The sequence below is a fragment of the Psittacula echo genome (genome assembly GCF_963264785.1).
Source record: "Psittacula echo genome assembly, chromosome: 21".
Classification (NCBI taxonomy): domain Eukaryota; kingdom Metazoa; phylum Chordata; class Aves; order Psittaciformes; family Psittacidae; genus Psittacula; species Psittacula echo.
This window is the reverse complement of record NC_137757.1, coordinates 7,056,471-7,070,869: the sequence shown is the minus strand read 5'-3', so window position 1 is coordinate 7,070,869 and position 14,399 is coordinate 7,056,471. Positions and strand designations below refer to the sequence as shown.

The 14,399-nt window shown below is 45.9% G+C and overlaps 1 protein-coding gene across 1 annotated transcript in view; it reads right to left on the bottom strand.

Moving 5' to 3' along the window:
• CSMD2 (CUB and Sushi multiple domains 2) overlaps positions 1-14,399 on the bottom strand; it is a gene marked incomplete at both ends in the record, with an annotated part of 259,384 nt that overhangs the window by 214,293 nt on the left and 30,692 nt on the right. Inside the window, one exon of the mRNA XM_080632482.1 lies at positions 10,648-10,760. Within this exon, the coding sequence (XP_080488608.1) occupies positions 10,648-10,760 (113 nt within the window). The remainder of the gene's footprint in view (positions 1-10,647; positions 10,761-14,399) is intronic.

Here is a 14,399-nt window from a genome sequence, read left to right as displayed (position 1 = left end):
GATCTGTGTATCAGGTGCAAGATTTATGTATATGCCTAAATTAAGATGCAGACACTCAAACACACATCCCACTAAAGAAGAAATGTGGCCCATGGAAAGCAGTTTAAGATGATGAGGATCCTTGCAGGAGCCCCAGCTGGTGCCAGACAGACACAAGCTGATCTCTCCAGCTGAGCACCAGCCCCTGTTTCTTTCTTTGCACACAGAAAGGAAATGATGAATTCTATAACCACTACACAGTGACCCCTAAAACTGCATTTGTGAGTCCTGTGGTGCAAGAAACATTTTCCAGGCTGGTGGATTTCTACCGCAGCTCCAGCAATGAAGCAGTCTTCAAACCTCTGGTCACCCCAGAAGGCTGAAATAATAAAACCTGTAGTTATAAATAGCTCCCTCCCTCGCCAAGGTGCACAAAGCTTTGCACATCATCCTGAAAGCAAATTAAAGCACAGTAAAAACTATTAAACCAGACAACGGTTTGGAATGCAAATGGACAGATGAGTACAGTAAGGAGCCCTGACACCAAGAATGCAGCAAGTGGCTCAGCTGGTGACTGGGGACCCTTAGAAATGTCAATCTAGAGAGAGAACACAGGATGGGCCAATGGCTAAGATCAGAGACTGGGGTTCAGGTCACATCACTCACCACCACACCTTCCAAAGAGGGAAAGGAAAGCCCAGGATTCGGATGTTCAAAGTCAACAGAACTTCAGTGGCAGTCGAAATGGGACAAACTGCCCAAACCCCTCTTTAACACTGCCCATAATGAGACGATGGATGAGCCAACTCCAACTACACAAAGAATCTGCATGGCTCTGAAGATCTTTCTTAATTCTCACAACCTGGCTCCACTGAGGAGATGTCATTGGGAAACCAACGTAAGCAGATAGAAAAACTAAAACAGAGAATAGCAGTTGCATTAGCAGCAACAAGGGGGTTTCAGAGCTGTCACACCATCCTCAGCATCTCACCTTCCTGATCAGAGCTGCTGTGGCTGTACCTGCTCCAGCCCATTGTGATGGGTAAGGATCACACGGCACTGGAGGATGGACTGAAGCCTTTTAACCAAATTGGCTTGGCAGCAAGCTGCAATTTTCGCACAGCTCATTAGTGGTGACTTTTTATGGAAATGTATGCTGAAACCAGCCCAAACGCAGCTAACAACTACATGTGCTGCAAATAGATTCCTTGATTGAAAAGAAATGTGTCTCTATTATATGTGAAAGATAAAAAGGGGTGAGAAGGGAGGAAAATTAAGGTTTTTGGAAAGAAGAACCACAATGAGAGCCCTTCATGAAGTACCCTCACAGTGCTGAGACTGCCACATACTGATTTTTAACACCTTTCTCCTGTCCAGTCACATCCAATGACCCATCTCAAGCACAAAGACCCTCCATTTCCAAATCCCACAAAGCAGAGGCAATACTCGAGTCTCATCAATTCTTTACTGTTTTCTGCACTGCTTTACATGCTCTTCCCTAGAACAGGCTGATCAAAAGAGCTGCACTGCAAGGGGAGTAGCTGCAGGACCTCCACTACTGCAGCTGAGCAAGTGTCACTTGATGTTCAAATGCTTAACACTGGATCCTATTTGCAAAGCATTAGCATTCCTGCTCTCCTGCGTCTGCATTGATTGATCTCATTTGCATATGCAAATCAAAAGCCAGTATGAGACACTTAATATTCCCTCAACTTCATTTAGTGCTGCAGAAACATGGGTCAATATCTCACTCCATCCCTTCCTATGAGGGGAAGGGTTCAGCTGAGTCAGCAAGTGCTAATAAAGCTTTGCTGCTTTCAAGTCTTAAAATCAATTAGTGGTATATTAAAAGCAAACTTGCTGGGAGCTCATTTAAGTAATAAAAATCCTTTGTATAGCTAAAAAGAACCAGAATAGGAAGGTTGCCTCTGCCCCTTCCCCAGGGAGTTGTTTTAATCTGAAGCTGTAATGGGAATGGTGGCATCTGCCCCCACCTTTGGGGAAGCAGGGAGCTTCTCCTCTGCCAATTCTGCCACCTTCAGAGGGATACAGACATCCCAAACCAACCCAGCCTTTAGCACGAGCTTTTCCCTTCCCCTTGTCTGAGGAACATTACCATGCACAGGCAGCAAGAGGATTTCAGAGCAGCCACTAACCCTCTGCCCTTGTGTCCAGGACACTAATCCAACACTGCCACAGCACCTCACTTGTACTGACATTTACGGTGCAGTGGCTCCAGGCTGTCACAGTACGGAATGCAGCTGCACAGGCTCCAGGATCACCACCACAAGCTGCTGGGAAGACGCACTGCCACGAGAAGCTGCATGATCAGCTCTGGCACAGATCCCAGTGAAACCCCAGCCTGCAGCCTTCCATTCCTATGGATATCACCCACCTACAGTGGATCCCCCAAAACCCCCACACTCTGCAGATGCTCAGCATCAGCAACCCCCTGAAGTTAGTGACTGCCCCAAGAAGATCCATTCAGATCAGAGCAAACGTAGCTTAAACCAGCTGAGAGTCAGAGTCATGCAATGGTTTGTGTTGGAAGGGACTTTAAAGCTCCTCCAGTTCCAACCCCTGCCATAGGCAGAGACACCTTCCACTGGAGCAGGCTGCTCCAAGCCCCATCCAGCCTGTCCCTGCTGACAGGGTCTGTGCCAGGGTCTGGCTGTGCACTGCTGTCAATCACAGCTCACAGCTCTCGGCCAGCAGATGAGCTGCAGACAACCCCTGCGCTCCCAGTGGAGCTTTCCACGTATTCCCCCTCACTTGGGCTTGGCTTCTGCAAGTCACCAGGGCCCAGAGCTTGGCTTTAAGGCACTGCTGTGAACAGCCACACAAGTACTTGACCTTGAGCACTCCGCAGCAGCTCTCATTATTCAAAGCTGAGCTGCACTGAGCTGGCAGCAGAGCCAGGCCCAGCTTCATGCTCCAGGAGGTATCTGCACCTCCACACTCCCCCCCACCTACAGAACCCTGCTCATAGACAAGCACAAGCATCCCCAGCCACACTTCCCAGGGAAGCAGTGGCCAGCACAGCTATTTCTGTTTATTTCTTCATCTTCTCACCAAGATGCTTGCTTTATGATACCTGATGTAGCACCAAGCTCATAAACACTGTGAGGGGCAAACACCTGCCTATTTGCTTGATTTTACTTCAGCTGATTTATTGGCCATCATCTGCAGGATGAGCCTGAGCAGCACTTACACCAGCTCCTGCCAGGGCTGTAAAGAATAACTGAGTCACCATTGCCATGCCAATTTGCCATTCATTTCCCTTTCAAGGCTGCAATGCCACTGATGACTGGAATACGCTTCTGACCATGACAACGGCTTCCCGTATGGAACAATAAGGAGTAAACAGATACAGATAACTGGAAATAAACAGCAACACAGGGTTTACAAGCCAACACCAGTTCTTCCAGCACTAGCACAGGCCAGTGGCAATGGGTAGCAAGAAGCACTGGCAGGAGCTCAGGCTAATTTGGGATATAAAGCCCAGCTGACCAGCTTCTCCCAGATACTTTACTATTTCTCTCATCAGGTTTGCATCCACAACTCCAAACACGCTCCTGAACAGAACAGTTGACTGTGCAAAATCACTCCTTTCCAATATGCATGTGGTTCATTAAATGAAACAGTAGCTGCACACTGCAAACAGCTGATGACAAACAGGGACACTGCTACAAAGCTGAGATACTGTGGAAGCATTCCAAAGAGCAGCCATAAGAAAAACTCTGAAGCCATATGACAGGCAAACTGACTGCCAACCAGATTTTTTACATTAGGTGGAAACCACTTAATGGGAAGCAGAATCAATCCAAAGAATTGCTTTAAATCTAATTATAAAAGTACTTCTTTTCCAGATGCTACACTGTGTAAAACAATCCTGTCACTCAATATTATTGACACTGCACAGCCTTACTGCTCATTTGGTAACTTAAGTTTATCAGGTAATCCAAGGAGTAATACCTTGCAAACAAGAAGCAAATTAAAACAGGCCATGCTGCCTGAACAGCTGCGTGGTTTGGCACACACATTTGGAAGCGCAGTGTTAGGAACCCTAACAGGAGAGCAGTGAACGCAGCAGGGCACAGCATCCTCCTCCTTACCACGTTCCATTACAGCAAATCACAGCGGCACAGAGGAGCAGGAGTGGAGCCGCTGCAGGGCTCTGGTACCCATGAGCTATTCATCATCACACGGTGTCACTGCATCACTGCCTCCCTCCCCAGTCAGACTCCAGCTCACTCCGCTTCCCTCCAGGTTTGCTGCTACTTGACAGGCAGCAGTGACAACAAGAGGGATAACACCTGGTTTTTGTTCCTATCCTTTCTTTCAGGCCTGATTTTCGTTATGATCAATCACGCTTTTTGTAATCCCCGGGTATTAAAATGGATGGGGACATTGCAGACATCGGAATATCAACATTCAAACATGATCTGCAGAGCTGTTGCTTTGTTTCTAGAACAATCATTTCTTCTACAACCATTTGGAAACAGCAATGTGACTCAAAACCAGCCAACTCATTCATAAACCTCCTAAGAATCATAGAATCACAGGCTGGTTTGGGTTGGAAGGGACCTTAAAGCTCCTCCAGTTCCAACTCCCTGCCACAGGCAGGGACACCTTCCACTAGATGAGGATTTAAAACATTAAGGATAAGATCCAGTGCGCCTAAGTATTATTAAAAAGCACATGAGGCCAGCACAGCCAATTTAGGATCTCTTTGGCTGGTTTGAATGCTCCAAGTTACTGCAGCAAAGTAATAAACCTATTTTTGGTACATAGATTAGATAAAAACTCCGGGGTCATCTGCTACTGTCCTCTGGCATTTCATTGCTTACTTACTTTTTCCTTTTCAAAGGAAACATGCAATGCCACTACATTCACTACTAACTTCGGTGCTCTCTGCTGACTCACCATCATCCTACCTCCCACCAGCAGTCGGGGATTTGCCAGGGACTCCATGACTCCAGCACGACCCTGAATCTTGTGAGATACAGGAGGATGAGGGAGAGATGAGCCTGAGGGAGACAAAGCTACATCCTTCCCAGGTCACAACTGATACTAAAATTAGGAGGCATAGTAAACAAAGAACAAAAAGCCACTAGAACAAGGTACATTAAGCACAGCAGATAAGGATGAAATGGCAAAAACCACAGGAGCAGTTGACTGAATGGGAGGTAAAGAGCTATAGCTATTAAAGTCAAGTCCTAAAAGGAATTGCACAGTCCTTGAAGGCTTTAGAGTACCCACTCAACATACCCAATACTAAGCAGACCAAGTAGCTGTTGAAGAGTCAATACCCTCCAGCATGCAGAGTTTTATACGGAAGAGTCATTTTCAAAAGACAAAGGATTTGTGCTTCCAAATTCCTCCACTTTGCTCCTGGAAAAACAAGAGTGCTATTCCCCAGTTTTCCAAAGGATTTCCAAAAAATGCACACTGCCCAAGGCCTTGGGGAATGCCCATTTCCCCCTCCCAAGGACAACGCTGGTCTTCATCATCACCAGGAGCTGATGTGGACAGTTATTATCTGCTGTTACAAAAACCTTCACTATTCTGTTTCTAAAGACAGAGAACTCCAAGTGATCAATGTGGCTTCCATCGATAGGGAAACTGCTACCATAAAGTCAAGACAGACGGGAAAACAGAAATGAAGCAGTTTCACAGCTCCGGCTGCTCCATGGATGTCTTGCAGTCAGGAAACCTCATCTGGGTTTAGCAAAATGAATGGTCAAGAAGGGACAGGAACCAGCTTTTAATTGTATTTTCTAAATAAACGTATGCCCAACTCCACAAACAGCCCTCTAAAGAATGAGATATTTGTGCTTGAGAAAGAGCAGGGTATTTATTATGAAGGAAAACAGCACCATTTACTTGGGGCTGTTTCCCTCTGTATTTAAACGCTTCTAATTTCTTAAAATAAGCAGTGTTCTTCTAGGCATAATTGTTTCTTTTCAATCAGGCACTCAGTGTTTGCAGCTATCAAATTTGCTGCAGCTGTAATCAAACACCATGTCTTGGGGAGGAAAATCTTCACCTACTGCTAAATTTTGCTGCAGAAGCACTGCTGGGAAGTGCAACAATGGAGTCCAGAGGCCAAAGTGCCCCAGTTCTCCCCAGGGGTTTCTGACTGAACTTTGCTTTTAGAGAAAAGAAAATTAACATTAGAACTCTAAAAGGTACACAGATGAGGGCTCCTGAAGTATTCAACATTACCACATCCCTCTGCTTTCATACTGCTCTTTTCTTGTTAGAACCCTAACACCAGGAATGAAAATAGAATCCCATTGGAGAAAGAGAACCTGAGGCACAAAGCAAAACTGACCGAGACCCCTGGCAGTGTTCAAGGCCAGGTTGGACAGTGCTTGGAGCAAGCTGCTCTAGTGGAAGGGGTCCCTGTCCGTGGCAGGGGTTGGAGCTGGATGAGCTTTAAGGTCCCTTCCTACCCAAACCAGCCTGGGATACTGTGATAATATAACAGGACAGGGACAAAGCTGAAGGGAGAATCCGATTCCTTGCTGTTCCTACCAGAAATCCACTGGACAACACTGGTCTAGCCACAGCAGGACCAGTCTCATGTGAGAGCCCTGTGCCTTCTCCAGACTTCAGCACTGCTTGAAGAAAACATCTGCATAGCCAACAAAAGAAATATCATCTCTCCCCCTTGGGATACAGAAAAACTCCAGCCCTGACTGCTCGCTTAGTGTTTGATGAATGCTCACAGAGTCTCTGCAAGAAGGATCTGAGCAGCCTGGAAAAGCATAAAGCTTCATTAGGCTCACGAGCCTCAAGTGCTTTATAGCACTGCTCTCTAGTCATGTATGATAAAGAGCAGGCTTGGGGATCCTTCCTTAAACCCCTTTCTATTTTTCCTACCCTCAGGGCTAACAAGGCAGCCAGGAGGTAATGGTTTATAAGCAGTAACATAATTTTATATCTAAATTAGTAAACTAAAAACCCCACCCGCTATTCATCAGGCACAGTTATTAGCATTATTGAGGAAATGATGTGGAATTTATACCCATTCTCCTCTTATTGTAAAAGACTTGCCCAATTTGTTTTAAATGTCAACTTGCAATGCATTCATCAGGTGTGCGGCAGCAGTGATTGCAATTAATTTCACACTACAGACTGGGCATGTGCCTTCCCCCATCTTCCAGGGAAGCAATAAATGGGAGCATCGGTCATTTCTGGTCATTAAATCTTCAAGAATACTTTTCACAAGATGAAGCTGCTGAGATTCAGGACCCAGTAAAATTCTAACCCACATTATTTATAGCTGCCTCTCCTGCAGTGCAAATGAAATGCTTCACAGCAGCTGGTTCGGGGCTCAGGGTTCTGGAGAACCACCACTTAGTTGTAAAAAAAGGAAGGAATCCCAGAGTCTGAGGGTGAACAGGGCTAATTGGGAAATCAGGCTGAATTCAAAGGACACTTCAGCAGGGAAAAATACAAATTTAAGGATGCTAAAAGCATGAAAGCAGTTCATTTCAGTATTTTCTACATGATACATTCTGAAAATGAGCTTGGGAAAAACCGCTTCTTTTTAGTAGAAGAATCTCTAAGTAAAAACATCACCTTCAGATCAAAGCATTGTATTCAAATGGAAATGAAATTTTCTGGTTTTCATTCAGCAAAAGCTGACCACTTCTCATTTCCAGTCATACTGACATGGTCACCCCCATTCCTCTTCCCGAATCATGCACTTAATGACATGTATTTGTGCTGATCTCATCGCATCTCCTCCCAAACTGTGACATCACTGCAGGTTTTCCCTGTTCCCAATGCCACAGGGCAGCTCCTGAATGCAGGACATGCATTCAGGAATTGACCCATTCTGCCCTTGTCTTGCAACTCAGAAGCTGGGAACCCAGATCACACAACCAAGGTGAGATCATGCAGAACATCTGCACTACAGCTGGGAAGAGAAGCCAGATCTGAAGCTGTCTCTCTGTGATCAGATGCCTTAAACCCAGAGATGCAGCACCCCCAGCCTTTCTGTTTGCTCTCAACACTCTCTTCCACAGCAGAAGAATGACTTTTAAATCCCTGCTGTTTACTGAGCTCTGAAACAATATTTGGAATCTAGAGAAAAATCACAACAAACAGTAAGACACGGGAGAAGATGAAGAAACAGACAATGAAAACAGACAGAAACAAGCTGGCAACACACTTAAAACTAAATGAAGAAAGATGAGGAAATCAGACAACAAGGAAAAGAGGATTAAGGAAGATCTAGCAGCCAGGCACAATAACACAATGGAGTCAGAAAACCATGAGGTCAAGGAGGAAGCATCACAGCACAGCAGCCCTGAGCTGGCTGCTCCTCAAATTCCACTGCTGGCACTTGCCTCACCTGGGGCTTGAGAGAAGGCTCTGCAGACTTTCCAAGCCCCCCTCTGTCCCTGGCTGCTCTTACAGCATCTCCAACCTCTCAGAGTGCAATTGTTATTTAACAGATCCCACCAGCAACGCACTTGAGCTCTCCCTTGTTCAGCCAGTGAATGCAGAGCTGAGCTGTGCCTCCTGGATGAACCAGAGATGAAGAAACACATCCACAGGTATGAGCAGAGACATCTGTGTTGTTTTCAAGCAATTGCTTGTAAGAAATCGTATCATGCAGGCATCATACCAACGAGATAAGCCAGCAAGATATTAGCTCAGATAAAGGCAACCTCCATTTCTGTATTTCCCAGTGGGGCAGGGTAGAGCAGACACTGTGAGCACGATGGGTTTGTGTCACTTTGATGCCCCCAACTCCGCATGCTCTTCCTGTCCTCCTGTAAAAAAGTTCCTGACATCTTTTGTTCCAGTCTTAAAATTCTGTTCCTTTTGGTGCATTTCCCAATGATTGCTTAAAGGGAGGAGAAGAATAATGAACATGCTTTGATAGCAGATCATAAAGGAGCCATTTACTGCAAGGGCTCTGATGCATTGTTCTGTCTTTAAACATGAATTATCGAATCACAAGCTATTCACTGAGTAGGAGATTGCCAATGAACTGAAGGAGCATTACAGGAGCAGCACGGCCCTTGGATCAAAACCACACTTACCTCCTCCTTTAGTCTTTGTTAACAATCCAAAGAGCAAGGGGCTTGTTTTGAGGCAGGTTCAGGGCAGCACTTCCAGCAAACTGCCCCTCTCCCTCCCTCAGAATGAAGCTTTCATTTACAGGTGTGTTCTGTGGCACTCCGTGCCTCAGGTTCAGTTTTAAGTCCATTTCTTTTTTCCCCTGGAGATGCACTCAGTTATCTGCTTTAAAGCCTCCAAATCACCAGTCAAATCAACTTCACATAATTTAAAAGAGCTGTGACTAAAGGGCAGCTCTGGAACAAGCCTGTGTACAAGATTACCTGCTGCATCAAGATAATAAAGAAGAACATGAAAAAGTGTACAAGCAACTGTGTGTAAATGCCAAAAAATGAACTCTAAATGTCAAGAAAGAACAAAACCAGCTACATGGAATTGTAGGCTCACAGAACGGTTAGTGTTGGAAGGACCTTGAAGATCAAGTGTCTTCTATCACACTGTTTGAGAGCAATAGGAGACAGAGGCTGATGTGTTCTAGCAGAGATTCTGCAAATGGACGTCAGGATGAGCCCTTCATTCCCACACTGCTGCGCTCCCCTGGCCTGGCCTCCCCACACACCACCAGCAGCCCCAGCCAGCACTTACCCTGGGAACACACAGAACACGGACCTGAACCCCTGTAACACACTCATCATTTCCAGCCTAACAAACACATTTGGGTTTTAATCAGGAATTAGAGGGGATTTAAACACAACCACCCCAAACAATTGCCAAGTGGAAAGGCTACAACAGCATCTGAGTGAACTCATCTGCTTGGTTTCATGTGTTGGGTAATTGACCAGCAGGACCCATCACAAGGAATTATCATTGAGGCTGAGAACTTCTAAGGATTCCAAAGAAAACCATTTCTGAAGACACAAACAACATTCTAGGTTCAATAATCAACACAAGTACAGCCCGAATTTTAGCCTGGTTGTTCTGTCATTCACGCAGCAGTACCAGGTCATTGCGCAATCACAGCCTCCCTCCTATGAACAGTTTTTTCAGTATCTAATGACTCCACCACCCAAGATCCTCAGAAGCTACAAAGCCTTCACATTACCCCCACAACCACCAAACATTGGACAGCATTTATGACAAGAAACACAGGAGATGAACTGAAGTTCTTGGGGAGGAAGGCGCAGGGAAAAGAATAACAACTACACAAAGAGAATGTAAAGGGAAAATGCACTAATCTGAGCATCCTCTGCACTGCTCTGTGCCTCCACTGTCTCAGCTGTAAATCGCAGTGGCTACCCAGGGCACCATGCTTGCTACTAACAGATTTCACTGTCAAATCCCACATTCCCCTCCCTTCCCCGGCATCCTAGCTTTGGTGGGAGACTAAGCTTTGAAAGATGTCTGGAGAGCAGATGCTGAGAGGAAACAACACATTACACTGGGAAGAAGCAGCAGCAATTTGAATTCCGAAAAAATGGATCCAATTATACAAGAACCAGGCATTCGTCTCTTGGATTGTCTGCATGTGTATATATCCTGCTATAAACTCTGCACCTCAGTTCTCCACCCTACCATAAGCTAAATGCAGGTAAAGCTCGAGACAACCACTGAACGGGGCAGACTTACCTTCATAGTTTGCCTGGAAGCCTTGAGCACTGACCGCGTAATCACTCACAAGCCACAAGGACAGCACAACCCCTGTACTCACAATGGGAGCAGGCAGCTGGAAACCTGTTAACCTGCAAGAAACCAAGAGGAAAGTTACACTCACCACTGTGCCCTAGCTAACAGATCTGCCACTGGCCAAGGCACCACAGCCTGCACAGGGAGGTTTAGAGCTATGGAGCACAGCCCGGTACAGCTTCAATTCAGGAGGTGCTCAGCAAGCGATGGGAAACCCAGCCCGGGCTTTTAACACTTCTGGGTTACTGGAATAACACCTGATGCCTTTCCTCATTGACTGGGTTTTAAACCATCTATCTGCTTCACACCCCAGCCCTTCAGAGTAACACTCCCCATATCCATGAAATGGGAGCAATGTTTAAGGTTGCTGAGCAAGCCCAAGAGATTATTCCATAATGCTTTTAACATGTTCTGAGATCCTTGGAGTAGAAATATCAGATAAGAGTCCAAAGCATTACACAAGATACATTAAAGTGAACACAACCTGAAATAGCATAAAAGAGCAGGTGAAAACTTGACATTACCAGTTAACTAAAGCCCATCAAGGTGCTGTCTCCAGAGTATTTGCTCTGCAGTTTTACATGGATAAGGCTTGAAGTTTCTAGGAATCCTCTCAGCCCGCACCCAATTGCCCCTGCAAGAACAATCCCAAGGACAGCACTTTTCATCCTAGATGCTAATATCTAATACATATCACAGGAAGATTGTGCGATAACACCTCTTTACTCACTGAGCAAATCAAAGCCCACAGACACAAAACCATCTGCACAAGATGATCTCAGAGACATGCTGCAGGAACTGCCTAGAACAGAGACAAGGGCCCACCAGAGTAGAGAGAACTGGGTGAAAAAGGGACAAGGGAGGCAAACAGACCAAAGACAGCACTGCAGAAACCCACAGCCATGGGGGTCCCCCCTCTCACCTGCTCTCCTTGCAGGCTTAGAGCTAAATGACAACTGCATTATTGCAGAGGTCTGTTTAGCAGTGATTTCAAGCTGGCATTATTAGACCTCAAATACTCTGTCCCCAGGTGCTGCAGTGACAGAGCTCAGGAGCAGCTGATGTACATTTCTCAGGCAATTACATTTTTATAACTGAGAAGCCTTCTCCACACACTTGGCTGAGGTGACTTAGATAATAGATTTACATAAGGAACATTTGGTTTAAAGCAATCTCATCACAGATTCTTGCCTGCCATTACCAAGGACACAAATCCCGATGCGATCCCTAAAAACCAGACTTCCACAGAACCTCAGGAGCAGCACTAACTGAAGGAGCTCCCTGCAGTGTGCTATCATTCAAGATCAGGAATAGTCAAGCTGGATCACAGGGACACAAGTACCATAAGATGAACAGGCTATGGCAAGCTTCAGACACACAGCGGTTTATCCCACATCTGTCTCTATAGCAGCTGGTCTTCCTTAGGGAGAGGGCAAAAGATCACCCGTGATACAAAGCACTCTGACCCCTTAAGTACCTGTATTTGATTCAGAGTATTTTCTCCTCACGTACTATATGGAAGGAAAAAAGCACCCACAGAACTAAACCAGACCTTCCATTCTGGGGGTCACCATCCTCTTTCCGACCATGCAGTAAGGTACCAGTACACAGTACTTTCCAGCCCAAGCAAGTTCTCCTTTCAAGTTGCCACCAGCCCGCAGCAGCTTCCAGCAACAGTGAGTAAACTTCCCCACTGCTCTCACTCTAGCCCTAATTTACTAAAGCTGACTATGATTCTATGATTTCAAACAGACTGAGCTAACGAAAGCTGACGTGCGCTGCCTAAGAGCCTTAGTACAGCAAATCTCCAGTTATTGGCAAAGGTCAGGCAGTTGCTCACCAATGATGCTTTAATGTCAGCAGAGAAGTACAGATCCACCCTCAGCATAAACCCATTGTACAAGACGGAGGAACAATTGCCCTTCTTTATTAAAGATAAAAGTTCCAGGACTTGTAAGGATTCAAGGAAGTCTTACCCTGCACAGGACTGAGGAAGAGTTCCATAGCTCTCATTAGTTTATTCTGCAGTTTAAGTAAAGAGGCTGACAGCCCCCTTCATGCACTCAAAAACCCAGGACACACACGGATCAGGCTTGGTAAGAACAGCAGAACCTGCCTCCTCACCACACAGTGCTTCAGCATCTCCTAGGAACCAGTTATCAGCAGAGTGTGTTTCTGACATCCAAAGTCAATCTGTTCTCTCAGACCTAAGGATCCCATCCACAGTCTGTGCATGAGGAGGACCCCACTTAGCAGATGCTGCTTTAAATTCAGGGCAACATTTACACTTCTGCTGACCAGTGAGCAGGTACCCGTGTCCCACAGGAGTCAATGGGAACCAAGTGCCGTCTGAAACCACGCTGCCCTTCAGCGTGTATTTGTATTTCCTAGTTACAGGGCCTTGTAACAAAAAATTCCTGTGCATAAGGGCATGAAATTGTAGCTGCAACTTTGTTCTGTGATTCCACACTGCCTGAAGAGGCAATTATCATGGAAACCTCTGGGCTTCCTGGACCCCTAAAACTTAATAAACCCAACTACCTCCGCAGGCCCTCAACTTCAGAGGTTCACTTGTCCATCAAGTGTCCCTGGGCAAGCAGAGGAAAACGGGCTGCCTGACAGCACAAAACGTGACCAACCACCGCCCTCCCCTTCACATCAAGCATCCTTGCTGCCCACAGAAGATGAAAAGTGCCCCTGTTAGTGCTAAAACTAAACTTAGTGAGAAGGAAGCAGGAAATAGTGCTTCCATAAGAAAAAAAATAATCTACGCAACTCCTACCCTCTCCTTCCCGCAGTGAAAGCCTGCACCAGCCACCAGATGAGATTGCTCCTGTTCCTCACTGCGAGCACCTGCAGTCAAAATAAACATTATTCTTCCTCTTAAGCCTTCATCCAACGCACACAATTGAAATCTTTGCCTTTTCCTGATGTTCTCATCTTCTCCAAGCAAGAGCACAGGCAAAAGCCTCTTGAGAAGCAGTAATTTAACAGGACTGATGCTCAAATCACTGCTGTAAAGCCTCAGCACTCTTGCTCCAAAGCCCCAGAACAGCCAAGCCTGGTGAACATGTCTTCATGCCTTGCTCCCTACATCTGCAGTCCGGGCAAATTTAAAGCGTGGGGATCAGGAGGATGGCAGAGACAATACAAAATCATTCCCCCACGGCCTCACACATGAACAGCAACTCTGACATTACTGGTATTCAGCGTAGCAATAAAAAAATCTCTACACTAATGAGAAAGAAAAGCAGCAAATTCTGTTCCTGGTTTTTACTAAGGGCCATAGCAAGAAGGAGAGGGTGGTAGGAACAGCACAAACAATCATCTTCAATTTCTTCCGTACCTCTGGCCAAATGGACTGAGTGATTACCCCTGAAGCTGCTTGGAGCCAACACTGATTGTGTGAGAATTTCAATGTGTTTTTCATTGGCTTAATTCTGCTCCTGCTGTGAGGAACCAAACTAAACCAGTGCCAGGAACACCACTTCATAAGCTTGCCCCTGCTCCACAGCACAGCAAAAATCAATATACCAAAACAAATAAACACCGAAATCCCCTACTCTGTTTGCATCCTTCATTCCTTGCCTCAGGTTTGCCACCAACACGCAAATACCCCTGCTGCATGGCTCTCCCTCACAGCACAACAGCAGAACCTGCTTCACAACACTTTTGCTAGAACTGAGGGCAGTAAA